This window comes from Thamnophis sirtalis, unplaced genomic scaffold, assembly GCF_051295495.1.
Source record: "Thamnophis sirtalis isolate CommonGarterSnake01/CBP01778 unplaced genomic scaffold, rThaSir2_p1.2 scaffold_4, whole genome shotgun sequence".
In the NCBI taxonomy this organism is placed as follows: domain Eukaryota; kingdom Metazoa; phylum Chordata; class Lepidosauria; order Squamata; family Natricidae; genus Thamnophis; species Thamnophis sirtalis.
Window position 1 is genome coordinate 42,345,568 of NW_028261384.1, and position 22,934 is coordinate 42,368,501.

At 34.1% G+C, this 22,934-nt stretch overlaps 1 protein-coding gene across 1 annotated transcript in view; it reads right to left on the bottom strand.

Moving 5' to 3' along the window:
• The window catches only part of HIBADH (3-hydroxyisobutyrate dehydrogenase), an 84,925-nt gene that overhangs the window by 16,780 nt on the left and 45,211 nt on the right, over positions 1-22,934 (bottom strand). Inside the window, exon 5 of the mRNA XM_014052506.2 lies at positions 2,751-2,884. Coding sequence (XP_013907981.1) covers positions 2,751-2,884 — 134 coding nt within the window. The remainder of the gene's footprint in view (positions 1-2,750; positions 2,885-22,934) is intronic.

Consider the following 22,934-nt stretch of genomic DNA (forward strand, 5'->3'; position numbering starts at 1 on the left):
AAAATGAAGATCATTTTACCAAAGTGAAGATTATTTTAGTAAGATAATTTTACCACCAGCCCAACTATAGCAGCAGCCTGAAGTAGCCACAACTTTTCATTCCTTCAGGAGTCATGGGTCCCAGATTTTGGATGAACTGTCTATGTCATCCCATTTGAGGCCCTTTGGTACACTAATTATTTCTCTATGAAGGACCATTTTGCCCAATGCTAATAACAGCAAGAGTTTTAATAAATATATAGATTTTTTTTTGTTCCATAACCACTCTATAGAGAATAGATTGGCAATATTTTGGGTGTCTCATAAATGCTCACCTGCAGTCAATTGCCACTTTCTTAGGTTTGGAGGAGTATGTGGTCTGGTTTTCAAAGCAAAAGAGTTTTTCAAAATTCTATGTCACTTAAATTAACCAATAATAGTCATGGAAAGCTCTTGAAACCACAACTGTCTTCTTTTGGTAGAGGCTTCCCAGTGCAAGAGGTTTCCATGGATCATCACTACCAAACATCTTCATTTAGAACCTTCTACATATATCTTCAGAAGAATTAGTCACTAATACTTGTATCATTTGTGCAGATCAAGCACTTGTGTTATTTGTGTTATACCATGTCCTACTAAGCAACCTTTTTTTCTTCTCTGTAATATGGGCTGCTGGAATTCTTAATTCTTGTATTTGATTTTAGAGTTTACTAGTATATTTCATAAGCAACCAGAGATATACAAATAATTAAACGTTGTACCAGTTTCAAGTAAAAACAACTGTTCTGCATTCAAAATGGTTCAGAAATGTCTTAAGGTTGAAAAAAATTGTTTAGAAATTGAAACAGTATATTTTATATTTGAAAGACTTAAAATGCAAAACATTTTGTCTCTTATAGGCAATCTTAAAACCTATTGTCAGTTTCACTCTGATTGAAAAAAATCTGCCCTAGTTGATTTTTTCTATTTACAGTATATAACCACACTTATCAACTTCTGCCCCCACTTCCCTACTTCTCAGGTGACCATTACATTTCCAAAGTATGTTGCAACCTATATCATTGCCATTATTGAATAAATCAGTTTGCTGCATGTCATAGTTTTCAATGGGAATTTCAATCTTGGAAGAGATATGCCTTTATCTTCATAGCAACAGCTCTGAATGTTTTGTAAAGTGTCAAATGAATGGCACATATCAGATACTGAAATACCAGGCACTGGGCAAGATAGAGAACACAACAATTCTTTTTCTTTCTTTTTTGTGTGGAGTCAGGCTAAGGTAACTTTTGTTTTTTACAAGTTATTGTAGATTGCGGCTGGGACCCTAATTGAATCACAATATTTGCATTCTCCTGTTTGCCAGGGGAATGTCTCACTATATTCCCAGCCCATTGTGATAGTCATCCAATGTAAAAAAATTACATTATAGCCAATTTCAAAATGCTTTAGGAAGATTAGGATATAGAAATAGTGCCATGTGGAAGTGCCCATACTACATCCCAAACAACACATAGCATTTTAATTTTGTTAGACGCCTACTATAAACTTGTATTTTTCAGTGCAATTTTAAACAAAATAATATAAAAACATTGTAATAGTCCCAATCTCAATGATGCCACCATTTAAGAACCAGTGGAGTTGGCAAGTCATAACAAAACAGAATTTATAAACTGTTAGGATGGACACCCTTTGATTATTACGACAGTGTTTAAAATGTTTTTTGGGGACAAAGTCATCAGAGCAGCAGCATGATAACACAAAGCAGATACATACACAAGATTTCAAACTTATTTTATACCAGGTTTTAGACAATATAGTTGGATGGCATTCTAAGGAAACACACACACACACACATACACACACACACACACACACACACACACTTTGGTGCTGCATGTGGCCTTCGGCTACAGATTTCCTACCTATTGAAAACCCAAGGAGTTGAGAACATCATGAGATTTGATGAAATGAGTTCAGCTTTATATAATAAAAAGGACTAAGAAAGGCAAAAAAGTATGCATTTTAGATATAATGTTCCACATTTTTGTTTTGGTAACTTATTTTTCATTTTATATTATTTCAGGTTGCCAAAGAAGATGGAGACTTTCTTTGATGACAAATCACTTTGATTTGATTTATGAGGTACTTTAGGATTTTCCTCTGTTTCTTATTCATTTAGAAATAGTATAAGATGTTTTTCAGTAAATCTAAGCAAAGTAATTGTTAAGATAAGTTAACATTCAGAATACAGATGAGTGATATGCAGAGGTTGCTGCACTCTTATTTTAACACAAACAATTTGATGGGTTGTAGTAGTTGATTTGAATAGTTACAATCAAACTTCTAGAATAGCACATCTACATACCTACCTTCTAAACATCTAAATCACAAATACAACTGAAAGAAAAACAATGTGATACTTGCCCGCAGCACACTGAAAAAGACAAAAATGTCTGCAAGAAAATGCAAAACTGCATTTTGTATATGAAATTTGCATGTGAGCCCTACAAACTCACAAGAAAAGTTTCAGTTTTCTTACCTATGCTTCAGATAAGGTGGCATTTTAAACAGGGCTACAGTAGTATATCTTACTGGAAGTAGAGAGAGGATAGAACAAATGTCAATTAATTACCAGTTTAATGAAGAATTTCACTATGAAAGTAAATTTCAGTAAGTTTGGAAGGTATCTTTATCTTATGAAGCACATTAATGCAATGTGAAAGGGAAGAGACACTAAAGCTATAACATGCCTAGGAATGATCTGCATTTACCTGTCCAGTTCCAACTTCTCCACAATAGACCACATTGGAACCCATACATGTGAGAAGCTCTTTTGCAGCATCAAATTCCTGCTCTACTCCCCCGACCATGAAGGTAAGATTTCCTGCACGAGCAGCTCCAACACCTACCATTAAATTAAGAATAACATAGTCATTAATTATTTTTAAGCTTCTTTTAACATCACTTCCATTTGAAACTTCCTTTATGCTTATCATCTGTATAGGAATGAAATTAAACACCTCTCTCCACTACCTTTTCCAGTCCTGTTCCTAAACTCTTTTGAGTTCTTTGAGGCTTACAACTAAATACATCTCTTTTGTTAATATAATGGGCTCTCTCTATACCTACACTCAGACAAATACATGTACACATATGCATACATATTTACACACACAATTACAGGTATATTTGAAAATAGTCAAAGACTTCAGAATTTCCATTTCGGATGAAAAAAAATGCACTAGTGAGTTTATTTGTGAAATAAATACTAACTTAAAATTAGATGACACAGCAGACTGTCATGGTAACAGTAGTCCACTATGACAGTCATTGAATAAGCAGGTAATGTCACTTTTTAATGGTAGAGTTTATTCACACATTCTCCTTTTTATAAGGCATTGTTGAATGGCATTTGCTATTAATGCTGTATCCTGACTTCCTACCAATATGAGTTAAAAGTAAACAGAAGCTCTCTAACATTAAATATTATAAATAGTGTTTCCAATTACACTTTTTCCAGAGTCATTGTACATCTATAAGAACAAAACAGATGTTTTCAGCTGGTTAATATTTTGACAAGAGCCAGTTTGGTAATCATGAGTTTAAATGCCACCCAGGGACAAAGCCTGCTGGGTGACCTTGGGCCAGTCACTTTCTTTTAGCCCTAGAAAGGAGGCAAGGTAAACCAGTTTTGAAAAACCTTGCCAAGAAAACTCAAGGACTTGTCCAGGCAGTCTCTGAGATGTGGACATGATTGAATGGAAGAAGAAAAAATATTGACAAGTTATTCATATGTCTAGCATATTTTATATTTCAAGTTGGCACAAATAAAGTATTTTTTTAAACCCTAAAGTTTTTTGTTTAAAGGAATTTCCAAGTTTTGTCTGTTTTCCTTATCAAATTAGAGGCCTCAAATAAGGCAAACTCTCACAATGAAGAAGAATACATTCAAATTACAACTAGTGCTTGATTGTATGTCAGCTAAAAAAGAAAAATAACTAGGGTGTATAACTGCTCAGGATTAGGAAGATTCCGTCATCAGTTCAGAATTGCTGAAGAAACCTTGTCAAGTTTCTTGACTACTTCACTTCTTTGCCAAGTAGAAAGATGCTCCTGCTGCTACTATGCGTCTGATTTATTTCTTTCAGCCCCAGTTCATCTTCTTTGCTACTAAGCCGGGAAAAAACACCATTCTATCCAGTTTAGGGCCACATCAGGCAGAGATGGTAGATATTACACTGATCTGTCCTACTGTATTTTTACAAGCAATGTTTCCCAATTGCCAGGCTGCATAGTAACAGAAATACTAGATGAAGTGAGGAAATCTAACTTCAAACTCCACTAAAAATGATTCATTAGTTAATCTGATGCTCATTCTATCTATCTGAAAGATTATTGGGAAATAGAGCAAAGTTGTGTATTATTTGTTGAGTTTTTTAGAGGAGAAGAAAAATATTATCAGATAAAATGAATAATGTATATAAACTGGAGTTAAATACAAAATAGCTATCTGTTCTGTCCCTCCTTCTTCGCTCGTTAACAGACGACAGGCAGACAAACTTAAAAGGAAATAAAGTCTCTGACAAGAAGATAACAGAATGCAAAACAAAACTCTTACAAAGCAATTCACTTCTCCAAGTGTCTCCTTGAATCAGGGTTACAGAAAGCAAATCACTTCTCCAAGTGTCTCTCACAAAGAAACCACGACCGATGAATGGTGAACGTTGACTCCTGCAACCAGGGCGTGGCACCATCCATTCTTTTATCACCAGAAGACCCCACTAACGAGCCCCAGCTGCATTGTTAATCTTGCATCCCGACTCAACTCACAGCAAACTTCTGCTGAGTCACAACAGCTATCCAAGATGGCGAACACATTTTCTATAAAGGTAAAAGTTCCCCTGCATATGCGTGCTAGTCGTTTCCGGCTCTAAAGGTAGTGCTCATCTCTGTTTCAAAGTTGAAAAGTCAGCGCTCTCTAAAGATGTCTCCGTGGTCATGTGGCCAGCATGACTAAACACCAAAGGCACATGAAGGACTGTTACCTTCCCACCAAAGTGGGAACTGCTCGGTTGGCAGAAGTCGGACATTGCGCTCCATTACGCGGCATTAGGGATTCGAATTACCAAACTGTCAACCTTCTAATAAACAAGCTCAGCATCTCAACCACTGAGCACCATGTCCCTTACATTTTCTATAACCACCACAAAATAAGTATCACAATATCTGTAGACGAATAATTGTTTTTTTAGTCTCAGAAATAAATGTCTTTGTACTCATCAATCTGCTTTCCCTCAAAGTTCCTGGGTCCTAGCAACTTAAATAAGGATAGAAAATAGGATTTTTAATATATCCACCGTATTGTTAAAGCACCAAAATTCACAAATCTGCATGGAACTTCTTTAATAATTCTGAATCTAGATGTTATTCAATTACCTACGGCCAAGGCATTGTTCTACTTCAAAGTGCTGGCCAACCTCTTTCAAGCAATCCTTTTTAACCTGACAATGGAGTGTGAGAAGGAATAAGGTCAGATGAAAAGAGCCTGAGATGAGATAGGTCTGCTGCAATAACAGTACACAGTTGTCGACTGGCCCTCCTACAGAGAAATGAACAGCTCTCAGTTTGCTGGGGCACATAGAATTGATCTAAGATATGAACCTGGAGATAGACAGGCAGATATGGCTTGAGTCTTATAGTTGACATTTTCCGGCTCTATTAAGGTTTTCCTTCTTTAGTTTATTAAAGAATTGTGTACCTGAATCTCATCTTGTTTGTCTTCACATTCAAGTAATCGTCTGGGTGAAGGAAGCCTAATAGATAGTATACAATTTCCAGAATTTTAAAGAAAGCCCGTCACGGGGCATGTTACTTGATGAAAACACAGCATTTAAGCCTTGAATTTATCTTTATTATGCACCTCTGTGTACTGATTCTTTATTATAGATCTTGCTACAAGCCTACCTCAAGTTCAGTGGCTGAAGTATTTTTCACTGTGGCATGTTATCAAGAGGGAAATGAATAAACTGAGCGGGACTGAAAATGAAGGAAATGACGTCTGCAAGGATGAAAGCTTAATTGTATCTCTTCCCAAGCAAACAAACATTAAAAAAAACCACCATTCAGCTCTGCTCATCACATTCAGCCTTTTCCAATTCTCCATACAGCACATTTTCCCTGTAGCCACTGATCACTTTCTGATCATAAGACATGGAGCTATCAAATAGCACAAGTGATTTTGCATACCTATATCTAAGCTAGTTTTGCCTAGCCCTTGGGCAAAATCCTGGTGTCAGATTACTCACCCTCTTCCATATTATATGGTAATTGTGGTTGCTTTATAAAGATGCTGCCCTAATAAAATTCTTGAATTCATTTTAAAGTTAATGGGAAATATTTACTTTTTAATATATGTGACACAGACAGGAAGAGAAAAATAAAAACCTAGGTATATCATGATAGCATTTATAGAGTAATTGATCAAAGTGTAGAATAAATGTTATTGGTGTCTAAGACTCTATTTAACTGTAAAAATACTAATATACTCTTTTGTTAAGTTGGTAACTCTTTTCCCCTCCTCCCATTTCCCCTCCTCCAAAAGCCTGCTCTCTGTCTAGCAGTCGGAGAAAAAATGGCACAAGAATCACAGAAACTGAATGGAAACAGGGAGTCTTACAGAAGGCCAAGTAGAACCCAGTAGGTCATTGACCTTTCAAAGATGATTCCTGCACACAACCTAGGATGTCCACATGGGAAGGCTTCCATTTTTCCTTTGGAAAGTACTCTCCAGCAGATAACTTTCCTCTCTCTTCAGCCAGCTTCAGTAGCAGGCTGACATTGAAAAAGAGATCCCATAAGAGTAACATATCTCCAACAAATGGTATGTGGACTTGATGTTGTCAGGAACATTAAGCAGAATTTTTTTTAAAGAACCATCAAATTGTATTTAAAATTAACACGTCAAGTTTTTAGCTAGTTTTAGAAACAAGTGAGTTTGTCAAAATTAATCATGGCAATTTACTTAGATAGCAGTAGCAGTAGACTTATATACCGCTTCATAGGCCTTTCAGGCCTCTCTAAGCGGTTTACAGAGAGTCAGCATATTGCCCCCAACAATCTGGGTCCTCATTTTACCCACCTCGGAAGGATGGAAGGCTGAGTCAACCCTGAGCCGGTGAGATTTGAACCGCTGACCTGCTGATCTAGCAGTAGCCTGCAGTGCTGCATTTAACCACTGCGCCACCTTGGCTCTTCTGGCTCTTTTTTAAACAAAATTTTGCATTAAAAATAAACTGGAATGATTTCCTGACCCAATCTTAAGTCATACTGATATCTGTATTAATTTTACTCTTTAAGAAAAGGAGTTGCATACATTAAATTCTACCTAAATGGTTTTCTTGGGAAGGCAATATCCATAGACCTCTTTTGAAATGGTCTACAAACTTAATGTTTTAATCTACTTTTGACCATACTGTTGTAGGAAAAAATCAAGAAATGGAGATAAATTTCAATTCTTTCCAATGTTACAAAAAGAGGTTGAAGAAGTTCTCTTTGCTATCTATGCTTGTGAAACCAAAAGAAAGCATATGAGTTATAACACTTTTGCAAACAGTTTATTAAAATAAGTATATTACTGTTTACAAATAACAACTTATTCCTTTCTAAATGAAATTGCAATTATATCATTACTTATCCAAATATTTTGCACATGGAAATCAACAATGAAAAATAAACACTGAAATGAAGTATTAAGTATTATGCTTGAGGAATTAATATGTAATACAGTCCAGATCTAATCCTTCATTACACATTACACTAAACTGTAACATATGTTCATAAGGTTTTTTTAGATTTAAATGTGTGATGCTATACATTTTGTGTTGAAAAGAAGGATGCTGCAAAACACGATTTAAAGGTTTTTTTCATTCTTCCATTAAATCATTAAATATTCTAACATGTAATATTATATGATTAAATGTTTTAAACAGTCTATCCTAAAATGAGATAAAGGAGAGGGCTAAGAGGACCAGGCTGCTGTGTGAACTACCTTTAAAATGCAATTGTTTTAATCATTTTCTACAGATGCAACCTCATAGGGTCTGCTGTCACAGGGACCATTTACGACTTGTTATGGTGTCTCTATTGTTCATCAAAGACATTCAGCTAAAAAGGTGACAGCTGGGACAGAAAGCTGCTACCCAAAAGAACAATATAATCCTGTGAAAAGTAATCAACAAATTTAAGAGTGTTAATTAACTTTACACTTTATCATGTTCAATTAGTTGCCTTTTCTCAGAAAAGATTGCCATGCACAATCGGTTTAGAGCATGCCATGTTTGATTTGTAAGTGATCACTGTTTCAGTTTCAAAGTCGATATCAGTCACTCTCTTGGGTTTTGGTGACACAGATGAATGGTGCTACATATGTTTCAGAGGTGATCTGGTTTAATGTAAAGTAGCACAACATAACCTCTTGTTAACGTATGGTGGTTTCACACAGAAAAAAACCCGCAGCTTATGCTCCTTCTCATCTGGGCATATGCAAATTTATTTTTACACATATACAAAAATGATGGTTCTCCCAACAATAAAATCAAATTTAATTTTCCCTTGAAACAGAAAGTCTCTTAAATGAATAATTTTTCATCATTATTTTTCAGGAAAAAGTTTGATTTTTTGGGACACATTTGAAATCACTTCTCAGCAAGATATGCAATTTTGTTGTAATATGTACTATGCACAAAGATGCTTTTTACATTACATATAATGTGTGTTACCTTTAATAATGCAGCTGAAATGAATGTTGTATATTGGCAATAAGCACTGCAGGCATAAATATGATGGTACAATGGGACTTTACATTTCTAGGATAAATTTTAAGTTTAGAGTTCTAAGAAATGTAGATTCATCAATGATTATAGTCTCTTACTATCCATTTCCTTTACTATAGCCTTGCCTCTTGCTTGCTAATGGGACATGGGAAAACGTGACAAAGTGATGATGTATTTTTAATGAACACCACAGAAGTTTGTCAGTACTGACAAGCAGGGTTGCAAATTATAATATTACTCACTTCACTATTATGCCCAAAACTTTAAAGGAAAAAAATATCTTCAGAGCTTGTATGAACACTGTGGAAATATGTTGTTATATCATTTAAAAAGTCACTAGTTATTGCAATTAGCTATAAATGGAACACATTTATATTCCTCTAAAACAGTGCTGGAATTATATACAGAGAAAAAAGTAGCCAGTTGAATATTTCCATTACATCAAAATATATAAAACGTAGTAACATGCAATTATAATTGTTGATCAAATCTTTTTTGAAGGAAAAATAAGTAACTTCCAATCAGAAAGAAATATATTTTGAAAGCTAACAATTGAGTAAGTTAAATATTTAAAGAAGAACATTGCAGTATACCTTTACAAGACCTGCAGTGACAAAACACAGCATTAGTTAGTATTAGATTTTTGCAGATCTATAGAGAAAAAAGAGGAGCAGTCAATAGATCTTTAAATTGGGTAGCAATAACTGTTCTTCTATCCCAAGTTGGCAGCTGCTTCATTTGCAGGCTTGGTTCATTATTTACCTATAATGACTATCAAGCTCCAGTCAACGTCAGATCAGAACAACTGTCAGCAGCTCTTTTAATTAGCCTTGTTGAATTCAGATAAATATCACAATGGCCCAACTTTTGCTGTAAGAGCAACAGAACACTGTAAACAATGAGCTACTCTGGCTTTAGATCTATCCACAAGGAGAAGATGTCTAAGGAGCTATACTGTACAAGCAAATTTAATTAAATATCATATAAGAACAACAAACACCAGACTTCCAAAATGGTTTGTAGTTTTCAAAAATACTTCTCAATCTTATTTCAATATAGAGATCTTTAAAATATAATATATTGACTATTTCTCCCCTATAAGTTCAGTATTATTTATTTAAATCTAAATATTCATAACATTTTCCTTTGAATAGCATAATTATCAAAATTAATCAAGAAATTAAATAGATTAACTTTTTACCTATTTTATCTTGTTAATTCTGCTCCTCCATAGAGATTGTATTATCAGTTCCCTTTCTTTGTGCTCATGCCATCAGAATAATGATTTCCTTACCAATAGTGACCCGGCTCAAATTAAGACTGTGTCACCACCAAGACTTAGGGAAAACAAACATTTGCATAAAAGTATCAAAGGCAAAAAAAGAATATTAAATGTAAGTTTGTGCATATGACACATTTTGATGTTAAATTCACTGACAGATGCTGAAGCATAATAATGTAGCCATATAAATTCTTTGCTGTAATAATAGCACCAATATATTTTCTATTTTAAAACTTGTGTTACCAGTACTGGTGCTTCTCCAGAAATTCTGGCCAATATCTACTCTACTCTATTATATAATTGTCACTGTAAAACATCAGCTTCAAAATGATGATTGGCTTCAATGTCACCAAGGTTTTGTATCCAGATGTAAACAATGCTATAAGAAACCAACTATAAGGTAAAGTAAAGCTAAATTTTTATCAAGAACTAACCAGAATGCCATTGCTGATTTTCTAAGTAAAAATTCTGGGGTATATTGCTTTAAGTCCAGAACTATTTGCTGTATTTTGTATTCTCATTTATATAAGATTTAGATTACTATTTTGCAATAGGTAACTCAAATAGGAAAGTGAATTGCAATTTTATACTTTTCTAGTATATTTTTCTAGTCTGGGCAGGGGGAGGGGATCTAGGATTATTATGAAACACTTCAAAGAAGTAGGGAATTTGCTTTGCAATCATCACACTGTATTGTAAGCTCAAAAAAACATAAAACGTGTCATCCAGTATAGTGCTTTTGGGAGGAAGCTGCCTGACCCATGAGAAACAAGAATGTAAGGATTTATGCTTTAAAATAAGGTGATGAGTGATCGTAAGAGTTGAAGTATTTGAACTTGGCCATGGACATAAGGTGGGGGGGAATGTAGAGCCAACAAAGCTGCACGGGAAGTTAGTTGAATCTTGATCCCTGGAGACAAAAAACAGATCTAGGGAATGAAAAATTCCAAAATTAATATGAGCCAAAAAAAATAATTCAGCAGAAGAATCCACTCTTCATCTTTGTTCTACATTCCAGATGAGTACAAAAGAAAACTGGCAAGATAGTGTAATATATATTACTCATCACCATATTAGTAAAAGGTTAATTTATAAGGTAACATACTCTATCCTAGTCATGTCAGATAATGGTAAAAAGAAATTGTAGCATTTGAAAAGTTACTGTATACAGTAAGGAAAGCCAAAAGAACTGGATATAAAATTATCCAGTATAAAATTTTGACTAGTAAAGGAAAAACCTGTCTGAACTAGAATGATATGCTATTTTAGAACTGTACTTTCTATTTCCCAATGTTGGAAGTTTATCCTAAAACAAGAACAGAGTTCTATATTTATTGTTTCAATACTCAAATTACAAAACATGGAATTGGGCTATATTTTAGAGTTCCAAAAGAATGTAAAAAAATAAAAAATATTTTCCCAAATTAGCAGAATTAAAAAAAAAACATTTCTCAAGATAAACATTAGCAATTAATGCTGGTTATACAAAAATATTTTGACAAACATATGCAGTCATCCAGAAATATCCAAGGACTCTGTGTGTGTGTGTGTGTGTGTGTGTGTGTGTGTGTGTGTGTGTGTGTGCATGTTGATAGCTTTAATATTATTATTTTTTTAGCAGCACTTCTACAAATTACTTTAGCAGTACTTCAAGGATTTAGTAACAGAGCTTCTGAAAGTGAAACTGAAAGAAAAAAATTACAATATAAATCCAGGTTTTCCTTACCTAACAACCCTAATTGGGACTGGAATTTCTACTGCAAAGTGATGAGGTAAAACACCACATGACTGAAACACTAAGCAATGGTAGGTTAGGCAATCTTGGTTGTGACTTTTAGGCCTCGACCTAGCTATTATTATTAGCAAGGGCCTCGTGATTCTCTTGCCTTGTCATTTTTGCCTCAGCTTCAATTCCCCCACTCATCAATTCTGCCCTTTCAGCCACCTAGCCTATTCTGCTGCTCCAACTGATCTTTACCATTTTTATTCTGCTGCTGCTACTGCTGAGGCATGCCTGGCCCTTTGTGAGATAGCTGCCGCCTGCACAAGGTCTTTTTAAGGCTTTTAAAAGAACCAGTAGGATGTGCCTCATCATCAGCAGGAAGAGAAAGACAAAAAGTTCATGGATGATGGTGGTGTGCAGGATGGCAGATGTCAGGGCACCAAGGGCAGCGGAAGTCAAAAGAGCAGAGATGGGGAAGAGATAGGCAGGTGAGGGAATTGAAATGCACCCTGTGGTCATAGATGTGGGCAAGCTGCCAAGAGCCCACATTCAGATCATGTGACTACAGGAATACTGCAACAGCCATTACTTTGAGGACCAGGCAAAAACAACATTCATTCCTGCAAGTGGGAAGAACCTCACCTTTTACTGCTTTTTCCCAAGTTTTGAAGACCTTTCCCATTTCTGATACTCATTCTCCTTTCTGACATGCCCTACTCCTTTCCTCCTTGGCCAATGAACTACATAGGAGGAATTGGTTGTTGTCTATTTTAAAAAAAAAGGCTTTTGAGAGCTGTATTTCATCAGATAGCTTGTTCTTCAACTTGTGAACATGATCAATAGCATGATTTGACAATGAATTCAGAGATGATATTATTCACTTAAAATATGCAAGAGTCATATAAGTACTTGTTTATCCAAAGCTTATATATTACATAGTTTAAGAAGTCCCTTTTATATCAAATGTTTAATTATGAAAAATTTAGTTTGTTGATAAGGGTGGATGCTGCATTTGCTGGGAACAAAATCAAGAGGGTAACAAAGTTAATTATTTTCCATAATAAGTAATTATGACTAGATAAGTGTCTTTGGTAATGACCTATTCTATGATTGAAGACCCATCTCTAAAGAAATATAATAATATATAAGCATAATTATATATGCAAAGTACATTGGACCACTGCATCACTTAACTTATCAGTGAGTGATTAAATAGGAATTCATAATTAGGAAAGTCCACTGTGTAATTTATTAGCTTTTTTTGACAGTTCTGGTTTGTTAAAGGTTGATTACTAAAGACTGACCTCTAGTGGCAAAGTAATATCTGATGGTCGTTTGCATTTCCTTATGGAGAAACAACTTCATATGGAGTTAGCATTTATCGCCAGAGGGAGTGAATACAAATTTTAAATCTGTATCTTTTCTTCTGAACACCCAGATCAGTTTTTGATAGAGCACCATACAAGTATGTATTTAAATAATTTAAAAAAATCTATAAAATTGAGTCATTGTTTGACTTAAAAAAAAAAAATTTCCCCCCCAAATCCATCCATTAATATCAAATCCACCCAATTAAGGCTGTTAATTTGTTGTTGTCATTAGAAGTAAAGTCAATAGAACTTGCTATGAAGTCACATGTATATAAAGCACATAAAATGTGCCCTTAAGTGGATGGTACTATTTTTCTTTCACCTAGTGGATTGAGCTTCAAATGCCTATTTGATGCATTAGTTAAATATTACCAAGAAATTCTATTACAAATCAACTGTAGTATGTCAAAACTAAAATTCTGTTTAAAAAAAAAAAGAAGTTAAAAAATTAAAGCATAAAAATTCAAGATTATGTGATAACGTAGAACATTTTAATTATTTGGGCATTTTATTTAATCATGCCTATCCTGGCAACATAATTGCAATGCAACACTTCTGATAGCAACATCTATTATAATGCTTCAATGTTTTTATTCAAAAGGAGATTTGTTCCCGCAGCAATACAGGTTTTTAATGTATGTTTTAATATAGAGGTCAATTTGGATTATATTTGCTAAAAAGCTGTCCTCATTCAGCAATCAGGAACCAGAATTTTCATTGATAAACTGTTAAGTTACACTGACTTTCCCATTAATTTTGTCAGAAGTTTAAAAAAGTGATCATTTGACCCAGGCACACTGCAACTGTCATAGATACATGCCAGTTGCCAAACATCTAAATTTTGATTATATGACGATGGGTTGCTGCAATGGTTGTAAGTGTGAAAGGTGGTCATGTCACATTTTTGCTTGCACTTAAACTTTGATGGACACTAAGGAAATGATTGTAAGTCAAGGACAACCTGTATAAATAGATGATCCATAGATCAGGGAGGTATCAATTCTGCTTATTTATTTTCGAGATGAATGACATTAGCATTCCATTATAATTTACAAAGTTTATGGGATAATTCAGTACAGGAATTAATTAATGGCTAAAACTAAAGTTCCATATTTTATTGTACTGTGAATAAGAGTCTTCGACAGAATGTTATTTGGCTTAGTTTAAATCAAAATCAGGAAGGGGTATTTATGAATATGTCAACATTTTACTTATAGATAAAAAAAAATCTTTAAATTACACATACAACAGTTATTATTTTTAATAATCTATAAAAACAAGATTTTTAGTAACACATCAATCTGTTATGGTTTTTAAAGTATATTATGTAACATTTATCAAATATTTTGGCAAAGTATTTTATCTAAAGTCAAATTTTAGATTACATTTGCAATTTGCTATTTGATCCTTTTGTGTGTAAATATAAGATGTAACTTAATTAATAGGTTAATAGTACACAGAATTATTGGAAAGCCAATATAAGATATTGCAATATATATTCCCAATCTACTAAAAAAATTAACAAAATTATTAATAGAAAATCTATATTAATAAAATTAATAGAAAATTAATTCTATTAATTGTCTAATAGAAGTATCGTAATAGCCTTTTATTTTAAAATCTAATTCTATTTAGCTTAAGACTTATTTGTATAAGTTTTCTGTTGGAAGGAACCCTGACAAAAAGATTAGATTGGTTTAACAAAATCCAATTCTTTCTTTTTTAATGGGAAAAGTTAGAAATCAATTGCTACTTTTCTACATATAGGAATAACAGATTGATTTAGCCAGTCTGCATCAAATCTGGAGCATAAATAAATTGTATGAGGACTTTTAAATGTTAAAATTACTGCTATTGACAGGGCTGGTCTTAAATATGGAATCAAGATACAGAAGCTGCATAAACAGACACTTGTTACTCTGGAGGTGTGCAACACAGATGTGTAAAAGTTCCAGTTGTTTTTCATGATGTTTTAATGTACTAACTAAATAATGAGTACTGCTTCCTACAGCAATTGAATCACCATTTAATACTATTATCCTAACTTCATGAACCACCAGCACGAAATGTCAACTTTATTAATCTCAGCTCAACATGACTGACCTCAGGAGAGGGAACAAAAGCCTGTCAGCAGAATATTGTTATTAATTATCACTGATTTCTATTAATTTCTGCTGAAATAGCTTATCTAAAATAATGAAATTGGTAAAACTCTAAAAATAAATATCTAACTGGAATTTTCTTTTAATTTTAATTAAGTGGTAATTTATTATTATTCACTAAAACCAAATGCATGAAAATGTAAAAAAAAAAATTGTAGCTAAAATGAAGAGTACCTTACATATTTTCAGCTGAAGTGATCTCAATATGTAGCATTGTAAGTTATTTTGCACTAACTATAGTTAAATGGATGCTATCATGACAATAAGTAGCTTTTCTCTTGTTCACGACTCTCCCTCCCCCCCCGCCCCTCTCTCTCACACACACTGTATGTTTCTGTCTCTCTTTGCCTCTTTCTTTCTCTGTCCCTCTCTGTGTCTTTTGTCTCTCTGTCTCCGGCACTTCTTCGGGCCCTTGTTGATGCTGGATGCGCCTTGGTCACTCAGGGAGATGCGTGATATCTCCATGTCAAGACACTAGCCCGCCCCATGCCACAGCCAACACTGCTGCTGTTGCCAGGAGCGAGTGGGGCAGGGTTGCATTGTGGCTCCACATCATAATGGGCTCTAGGAAGAGGAGGTGACCCCATCTCCCCTATTGTGAAGTGCACTAAATTTCACTGTGCTGCCTAAGGCACTGCAAGAGCAATGGGCAGGCCATGGAGGCAGCGTCTGCTGTTTCTCTCCACAGCAGAGGGATGAAAGGAGGGATCTGCAGCAGAGGGATAAAAGAACCACATGCGCTCTGGAGCTATAGGTTGCTGACCTTGACCTAGAAAGTCAGAGATCCAATTCAGAATGGATCTAAGCAACTTTCTGACAAACCCCTTGAGTAGCAACCACGGTGGCTCTGTAGATTTTCCTTGGACCTGGGAAGGACTTCTGATTATCTATCTGTATATGTGATAAACAGTGGAAAAATAATTATGTTTTACCGGTGTTATTACAATGATAAATTATTATTATTACATAATTATTACATAATATTAGATCAACTAATAATTATTACATCAACAAAGATCCTAATTTATGTACTCCAGATGTCTCTTCTGCCACTTTACTTCTCTAAAGTTTCTCTCAAAATCAGGCTTTCTGGGATCTATGAGCATGTATACAACTGAATTCAAAGCAAATATTGCTCCTTCATTTTAGTAGCAAGCAAATATCAATTAAAAGATTTATCAAAGTCTCAAGAATGATTCTAGGTTTCCTTTGTAACCCAACAGGGTCCACCAGGCACCTGGACAATATTATCTGTCCCTATTAATACAATATGTGTTTTAATAAAATCTAATATTTTAATATTGACCCACATTTCCATGCTCCTTTGCTCAGGTGAATTTTTAAATGTTTTCTATTGGGTTTAGAGTTTGTTCTTCAGTAGAGTATAAAGAATTATTATTTTTTAAAAAAATTTTAAAGGTAAAAATCCAAGTTTTTCATGGAAACAACTTGAGGACACAGTATTGCTGTCTAGATTTGAGCAGTAAAAATGGTTCTCACAATGCATTTATATAGATATAAATCTTCATATCATGAAAAAGCAGAGGATTTATTGTGAATTGTAAATTTCAGTCCTTCTGTTCAGCAAAATATAATTATTCCCTCAAAGAATATAAGAACCAAGATTATAAGTAAAATACTAGGAATACATGTTCATATGGATTGGCTAAGATACTAGAAGAATAATTTTACTGAACAACTCAAACAAATTGCTTTATTTGGCAAGCATGATTGCCAAATTTGCCCATTTTCAATAATCCCTATTTTTCTACAAGAATACTACACAAGTTAGATGTCCTAAAAGTTAACATTTAAAATGATTTATATGAGGACAAACTACAGCAGTTTGAAAAATAATCACCACCATCTAATACAAAGAAAAGAATTTCCGTTCTAAACCATCTGGAAAGTTACCAATTTAGGAACTTTTGCAATGCCAAAATCAAATAGACACATAATAAAGGACTGTACCAAAGAAACATATACTGATAGTTATAACCATTCATTCAACAACTGTCTGAAATTACAACAGCACTCAAGGAAGGGATTTATGACCTGTCCCTGAAATTACAACTGCTGGAGCTTCCCCATAATCATGTGCCCAAAATTCAGATGCTTGGCAAAGTACCCACCCTTATGACCAACTAAAGGGATATTGCAGCTGCCCCCACCTACATATCTTCTCTCCCATTCTGTCCCAATAGATCCTTTGAGCCTACATCCCATCCAGCTGGGTCCCCACAAGCCTTGGGCCTGCTTCCTGCTGTAATTTACAAGCATAATTTTGGGCTGAGTTGTGGTTGTAAGTCAAGAACTATCTGTATACCACTGAAGTTGGACAGCCTAGTTTCCATTCTATCTAATAAAAATACAACATGCAGGCTTAACAATAAAAGATGCTGACTACAAACAGAGATAGCACAAAATATTCTAACTTATATTGGGAACAAAAGATTTATTTAAGCAGAAAGTATACCTTACTACTTTATAAATTGCTTATATTATCTGTTGGATTGGATAACTGTATGTTCTTACTCTCTTGTCTGATATGGTGAACTATCTATGAATTCTCTATGTGATATAAATGGAAAAAAAATCTTTTTCCTCTCAGCAGCTGTTTGTAACAAACCACAAAGAAACTGAACACTATTTAAGTAAACCTGCCTATAGAAACCATGTGTCAGAAGCAAAAACGGAAGCAGATAATTGTTCATATGCTCTCAATAAAAGCCAGCAAAGTCTTCCCAGAAAATTGAAAAACAATATCTCTTTTAGTTATTTAATGGGTCCTTTTAAAACATTAAATCAAAGGAACAACAACAAAATAAGTGATTAAAGGATTAAGTCATCAAATCATTTACATGTATTAATTGAAAAGCAGAGTAAAAAGAGTAGCCTGGAATTGTGATGGAAAAGAAGGGAGTCTGATTTATATACAGATACTGGTCCTCTAGGACAGGAATCCCCAACCCCTAGAATGTGAATTGGCACCAGCCCGAGGAATGCCAGCAACCAGGCCATGCAAACAAGCAAAGTCTCATCTGCGTGATACAGGCAGCATGCAAAACCATTCCCGCTCCGGTGGTTGGAAAAATCTTTCTCTATGGAATCTGTGCCTGGCCTCAAAAGGTTGGGGCCAGTGCTCCAAGAAGACAAATTGCATTCTCAAATTTAAGAATATGTTTTAAGAATAGCTAATATAATATTTCAAATAAAATCTAACACAAAAATATAATACATTGTTCCTCTGAGCATTTCTTCCTTATCTCAAAAGTATGTAAGTGCCAAAAATAGAAGCAATTTAGTAATAAAATTTACCATTTCAGCTGTCATATGAATTTCCATTTTTAAATAGTTACAGACTGTACTTTTAAAGTATTAAAACTGTAATAGATAAATAAAAAGGAGCTCTGGGGTGTGTTTTTTAGCAAATATTAAAACACAAACAATTTGAGTTTTTGTTATTTGCTTGTTAGATCTCACTAATAATAGATCTCTATTGAGTTTATCATATACATCTAATTTAAATACACTGTATATTCATATAATTATAACTTAGATGTTACATATCACTGGAGAAAGCAATTATGCTTGGAAAAGTTAGAGGTAAAAGGAAACCAGTCCACCAAATAACCCAGCAGCTGGACAGTGATCAAAGCTAACACCAGCCTCAGCGTAGAACAACTCAAAGAAGTAGTGCAAGAGCGGAAAATGTGGAGACACCTGGCTCACAAAATTGCCAAGAGCTGGATACAACTGAATGGATAATATCATCAATGTTACATCATCATCAAACATACATAATTGCCATATTACTTATGAAAACATGCCAAGGATGTTATGTTGAGTATTTTTGTGTAAAGAGAACAGAGGGAAGTTTCATCACTTTGCAGGAATAGAGAAAAGGTCCTCAACTTGCAAGAATGTCTCTGTAAACTCAAACATGACACATTATAGATAGTCCTCGAGTTAGAACCACAATTGAACCCAAAATTTATGCTGCTAAGTGAAACATTTGTTAAGTGAGTTTGTTCCATTTTACGACTTTTATTGACTCTGGTTTCTCCACTGACTTTACTTGTCCGAAGGTCACAAAATGTGATCACGTTTCAGGACACTGCAACTGCCATAAATGTGAATCAGTTGTCAAGCATCTGAATATAAATCAGGTGACCATGGGGATGCTGTAACAGTAAGTGTGAAAAAGGGTCATGTCACTTTTTTCAGTGCTGTTGTAATTTCGAATGGTTACTAAGTGAACTGTTGTAAGTCATGAACTATCTGTATTTGATGGTAAAATGAAAAAAGAAGTCTCAGCAGTTCTTTTTATTTGTATCAAGAAAAGTGCATAAGAACTTTATCCTCAAGGACTCCATTTATCATCATGGAGGATAATCCTTTTGGGATGACCTTTAGGGATGATGCTCCCTTACTTAACTTTCTGCATTTTTAAACACATTTCTAATGAAAAGAAATGAAAATCTGCATCCTTCAAAGTGAGCAACTAAACCTCAGTACGAAGTTTCAATAATTAGTATTAGTTTCAATAATATTTGGATGACACAAATGTTTTCTTGAACAATAAAAATAAAAAATAAAAAAGGACAAAAGTAATCAAGGACAGCACAAAAGTGTTTGGGGATAAAGGAGGTTTGGAGGAAGTGGTGCTTACCTGGTAAAAGTATGCTTCTTACTATTTATCTATCTTCTCTGACAGCTATTTTGTGAGACTAGCCACAACATATTCTGATAATTACAAGTGGGTCAATATCTACAGCATTGTTATAAATAATTTAACACATAGGTTCTATAACTGAAAACATTTTGTTGATGTTATGCCTGTTTCTTCTTTAAACCAAAAATAATAATTTGAGATTGTATAGAAATCTTCTTACACAAATTACCAGTTAAAAAGTGGAAAATTCACATTTTCACATTTAAGGTGGGGAGGCAGGACAATAGTCTTTCAAGTAAACATGTGACATCTAATAACATGACCAAACTATAAGTTAGCAAGGCTGTCAAGTAAACAAATCTCTATAAAATTTAATAAAAATATACTAGGTTCTGAACTGAACACATAGCAATTTGCAAAAGGCTGTGCACTCAAATTGTATAATTTGTTAATTATACAAAAAGGTGGCAAAAGTGACAAAATTCTAAACTACAAGTAGACATGACACAGCACTGAGTGTTGCTGTTGAAGATAACTGATATTCCTTTTAATTCGTCCACCACTTATTCTTTTATATATTTGTTTTATAGCCCAATCATTCTAAACACTGTATGTACTTGGTGTTTGAATTGTATGCTGTGTTTGCACTCCAAAAGAGTAGATAAAAACAACAGATTAAATACAATTTCATATTTATATTCGTGTTCATATCTATCTTTAATCTGATTAGTCTCCAGTTACACATACTGTGTAACACTTATTTTCTGTGCAATTAAAATTTATAATTACCATGTAGCAATATTTTTTCAAGATCTCCATAGAATTGGCAGGCACTGATTACATACCTTTGTTTTACTGTAAAAATTTAAACTGAGGACACTAAATTGTACATACAAAATATGTACCTTAATTTCCATTTGAAATGCCACAATTCTGAATGTGACATCATGGCCTCCAATGGTAGGTAGATATGGTAGGTGTAGTAGAAAATATGTATTTGGTCAGAAAACAAGGTTATGCAAATATTAGAAATAGGTATGCATTCTGCCAGAAAGGGCATAAATGTATCCTACTACCTTCACAGGAATGGAAAATTTTATATAGCTAAAGCAGTTAGAAGCTAAATATATGAAGTTCTCTTAATTCTCTGGATCTAGATGCCACACTTGGAATTGAAATTTGTTCTAGGTTGTAAGGCTTTTTAGGTTCAGTTCTTCCTTCTTGTACTGGCTAATTAGTTGCAGTACATTTCAGGAAATGTCTTCAGTACTGTTTCACTGAGGCTTTTAAAGATGCATCTCAGAGAGAAGGAAATAATTATTCAGGACCAAATACTGAAGAAATTAATGGCAAGAAAGGAAATGGGAAGATATTCTAGCTTAGTTGTTATAATGAAAATATAATAGGTTTTCATTTCCCTTCCTTTAAGGTGGCAGAGAAGATAGATTTCTAATTTAAAATTTCTTTTTCCAAGTCAATCTCTAGGAAATGATCATCTTGAATTGATTTATGGATAAAAATCTCATTTATTTAGTTATTTTTATTTATTTATTAAATTTGTTTCCACTCATCTTGCCAGAAGGCAATTCTGGCAGCTTACATTAAATATGTATCAATGTTAAATGTTTGATTTCTTCCATCCTCATGGGCTGAAAATTGACTCAGCCTTCCATCCTTCCGAGGTTGGTAAAATTAAAACCCAGATTGTTGGGAGCAATATGCTCACTCTGTAAATCACTTAGGGAAAGCTGTAAAGCGGTATATAACTCTAAAACTATTGCTTTCACAGAGATCTGGCTAAGGAAGGAGAATAATTTATCTCACTGAACTGTTTACCAGCTTAACCAATCTAAGGTTGGGGACTGGAAAAGAAGAGTGACAGTAGTCAAAAGAAATTCCAGCTCATTAAAAAGATTAGCAGATTGTTGGGAAACTGCCAAATCTCTTTCAGAAGCTGATTCGATCTCTTAGATGCCTGGGATAAACCATCTTAATAGATTCTGCAGAGACCTTGAGTAGCCATAACTGGTATCTCGTCCAGGAAGTGATCTGTCCATGCCAAACAATTCAGTCTAATATTCTCTATACTTAGATTATAATTCAAGCACTCCAAAGTAAAAATGAAGACTAATATGTGTTCATCTCTGTGTTGATTCGCATATTATTTAAACTCATGTAAATTCATTGTTGCCATGGAAATCTCTTACTTTAGCTTCCTACTTTTATAGTTACCCACAGTTTCTATCCTGATATCTTCTCTTCTATCACTCATTTATTCAAGTGTTTTATAAAAACAGCATGCAGAATTATCAAAACAAAATTTAAAAGCATCTTGGCTATTGATGAAAGGCAAAACCGTCAAATTACGGATCTTAAATTTGTTGGGACTGTGACTCTCAAATGTCCACTCAACACATCTGGAGAGCAGATTATAAGAAACCTATTACAGATTATATAGTTCTGCCATTTTAATACATATATTTTATTCCTGGATCTTAATATCTCAAGTATATCTGGAAACTCAGTCACCTTAAATTAGTCTTACACTTGGTACAGTTTGCTTTGGCACAATAAAAAGGGGAAAATAAAGGAGTGCTTCTAACAAGAGGAAGAGAAGGAAGTGGTAGAGGAGGAGGAAGAGAAAAAAAAAGAGCAATTAAAAAAATTGTTTTGTTCAATGTTCCTTAAAACTTTACTCCTACACTTACAAGCTGGAGAAAGATCCAAGTCTTTAACATTATAATCATGAAAATATCATCATCATGAAAATGAGAAAAACAAATAGTTCAGTTTTTCAAAATTAAACAACAAATGAAATCCCTTTCTTGAGAATGACAGTATTTTTTGGTACAGTATGAGAGATTTATAATAAATTAAAAGTGATATTTAGCATGCACATCAAAAGTTTCCTT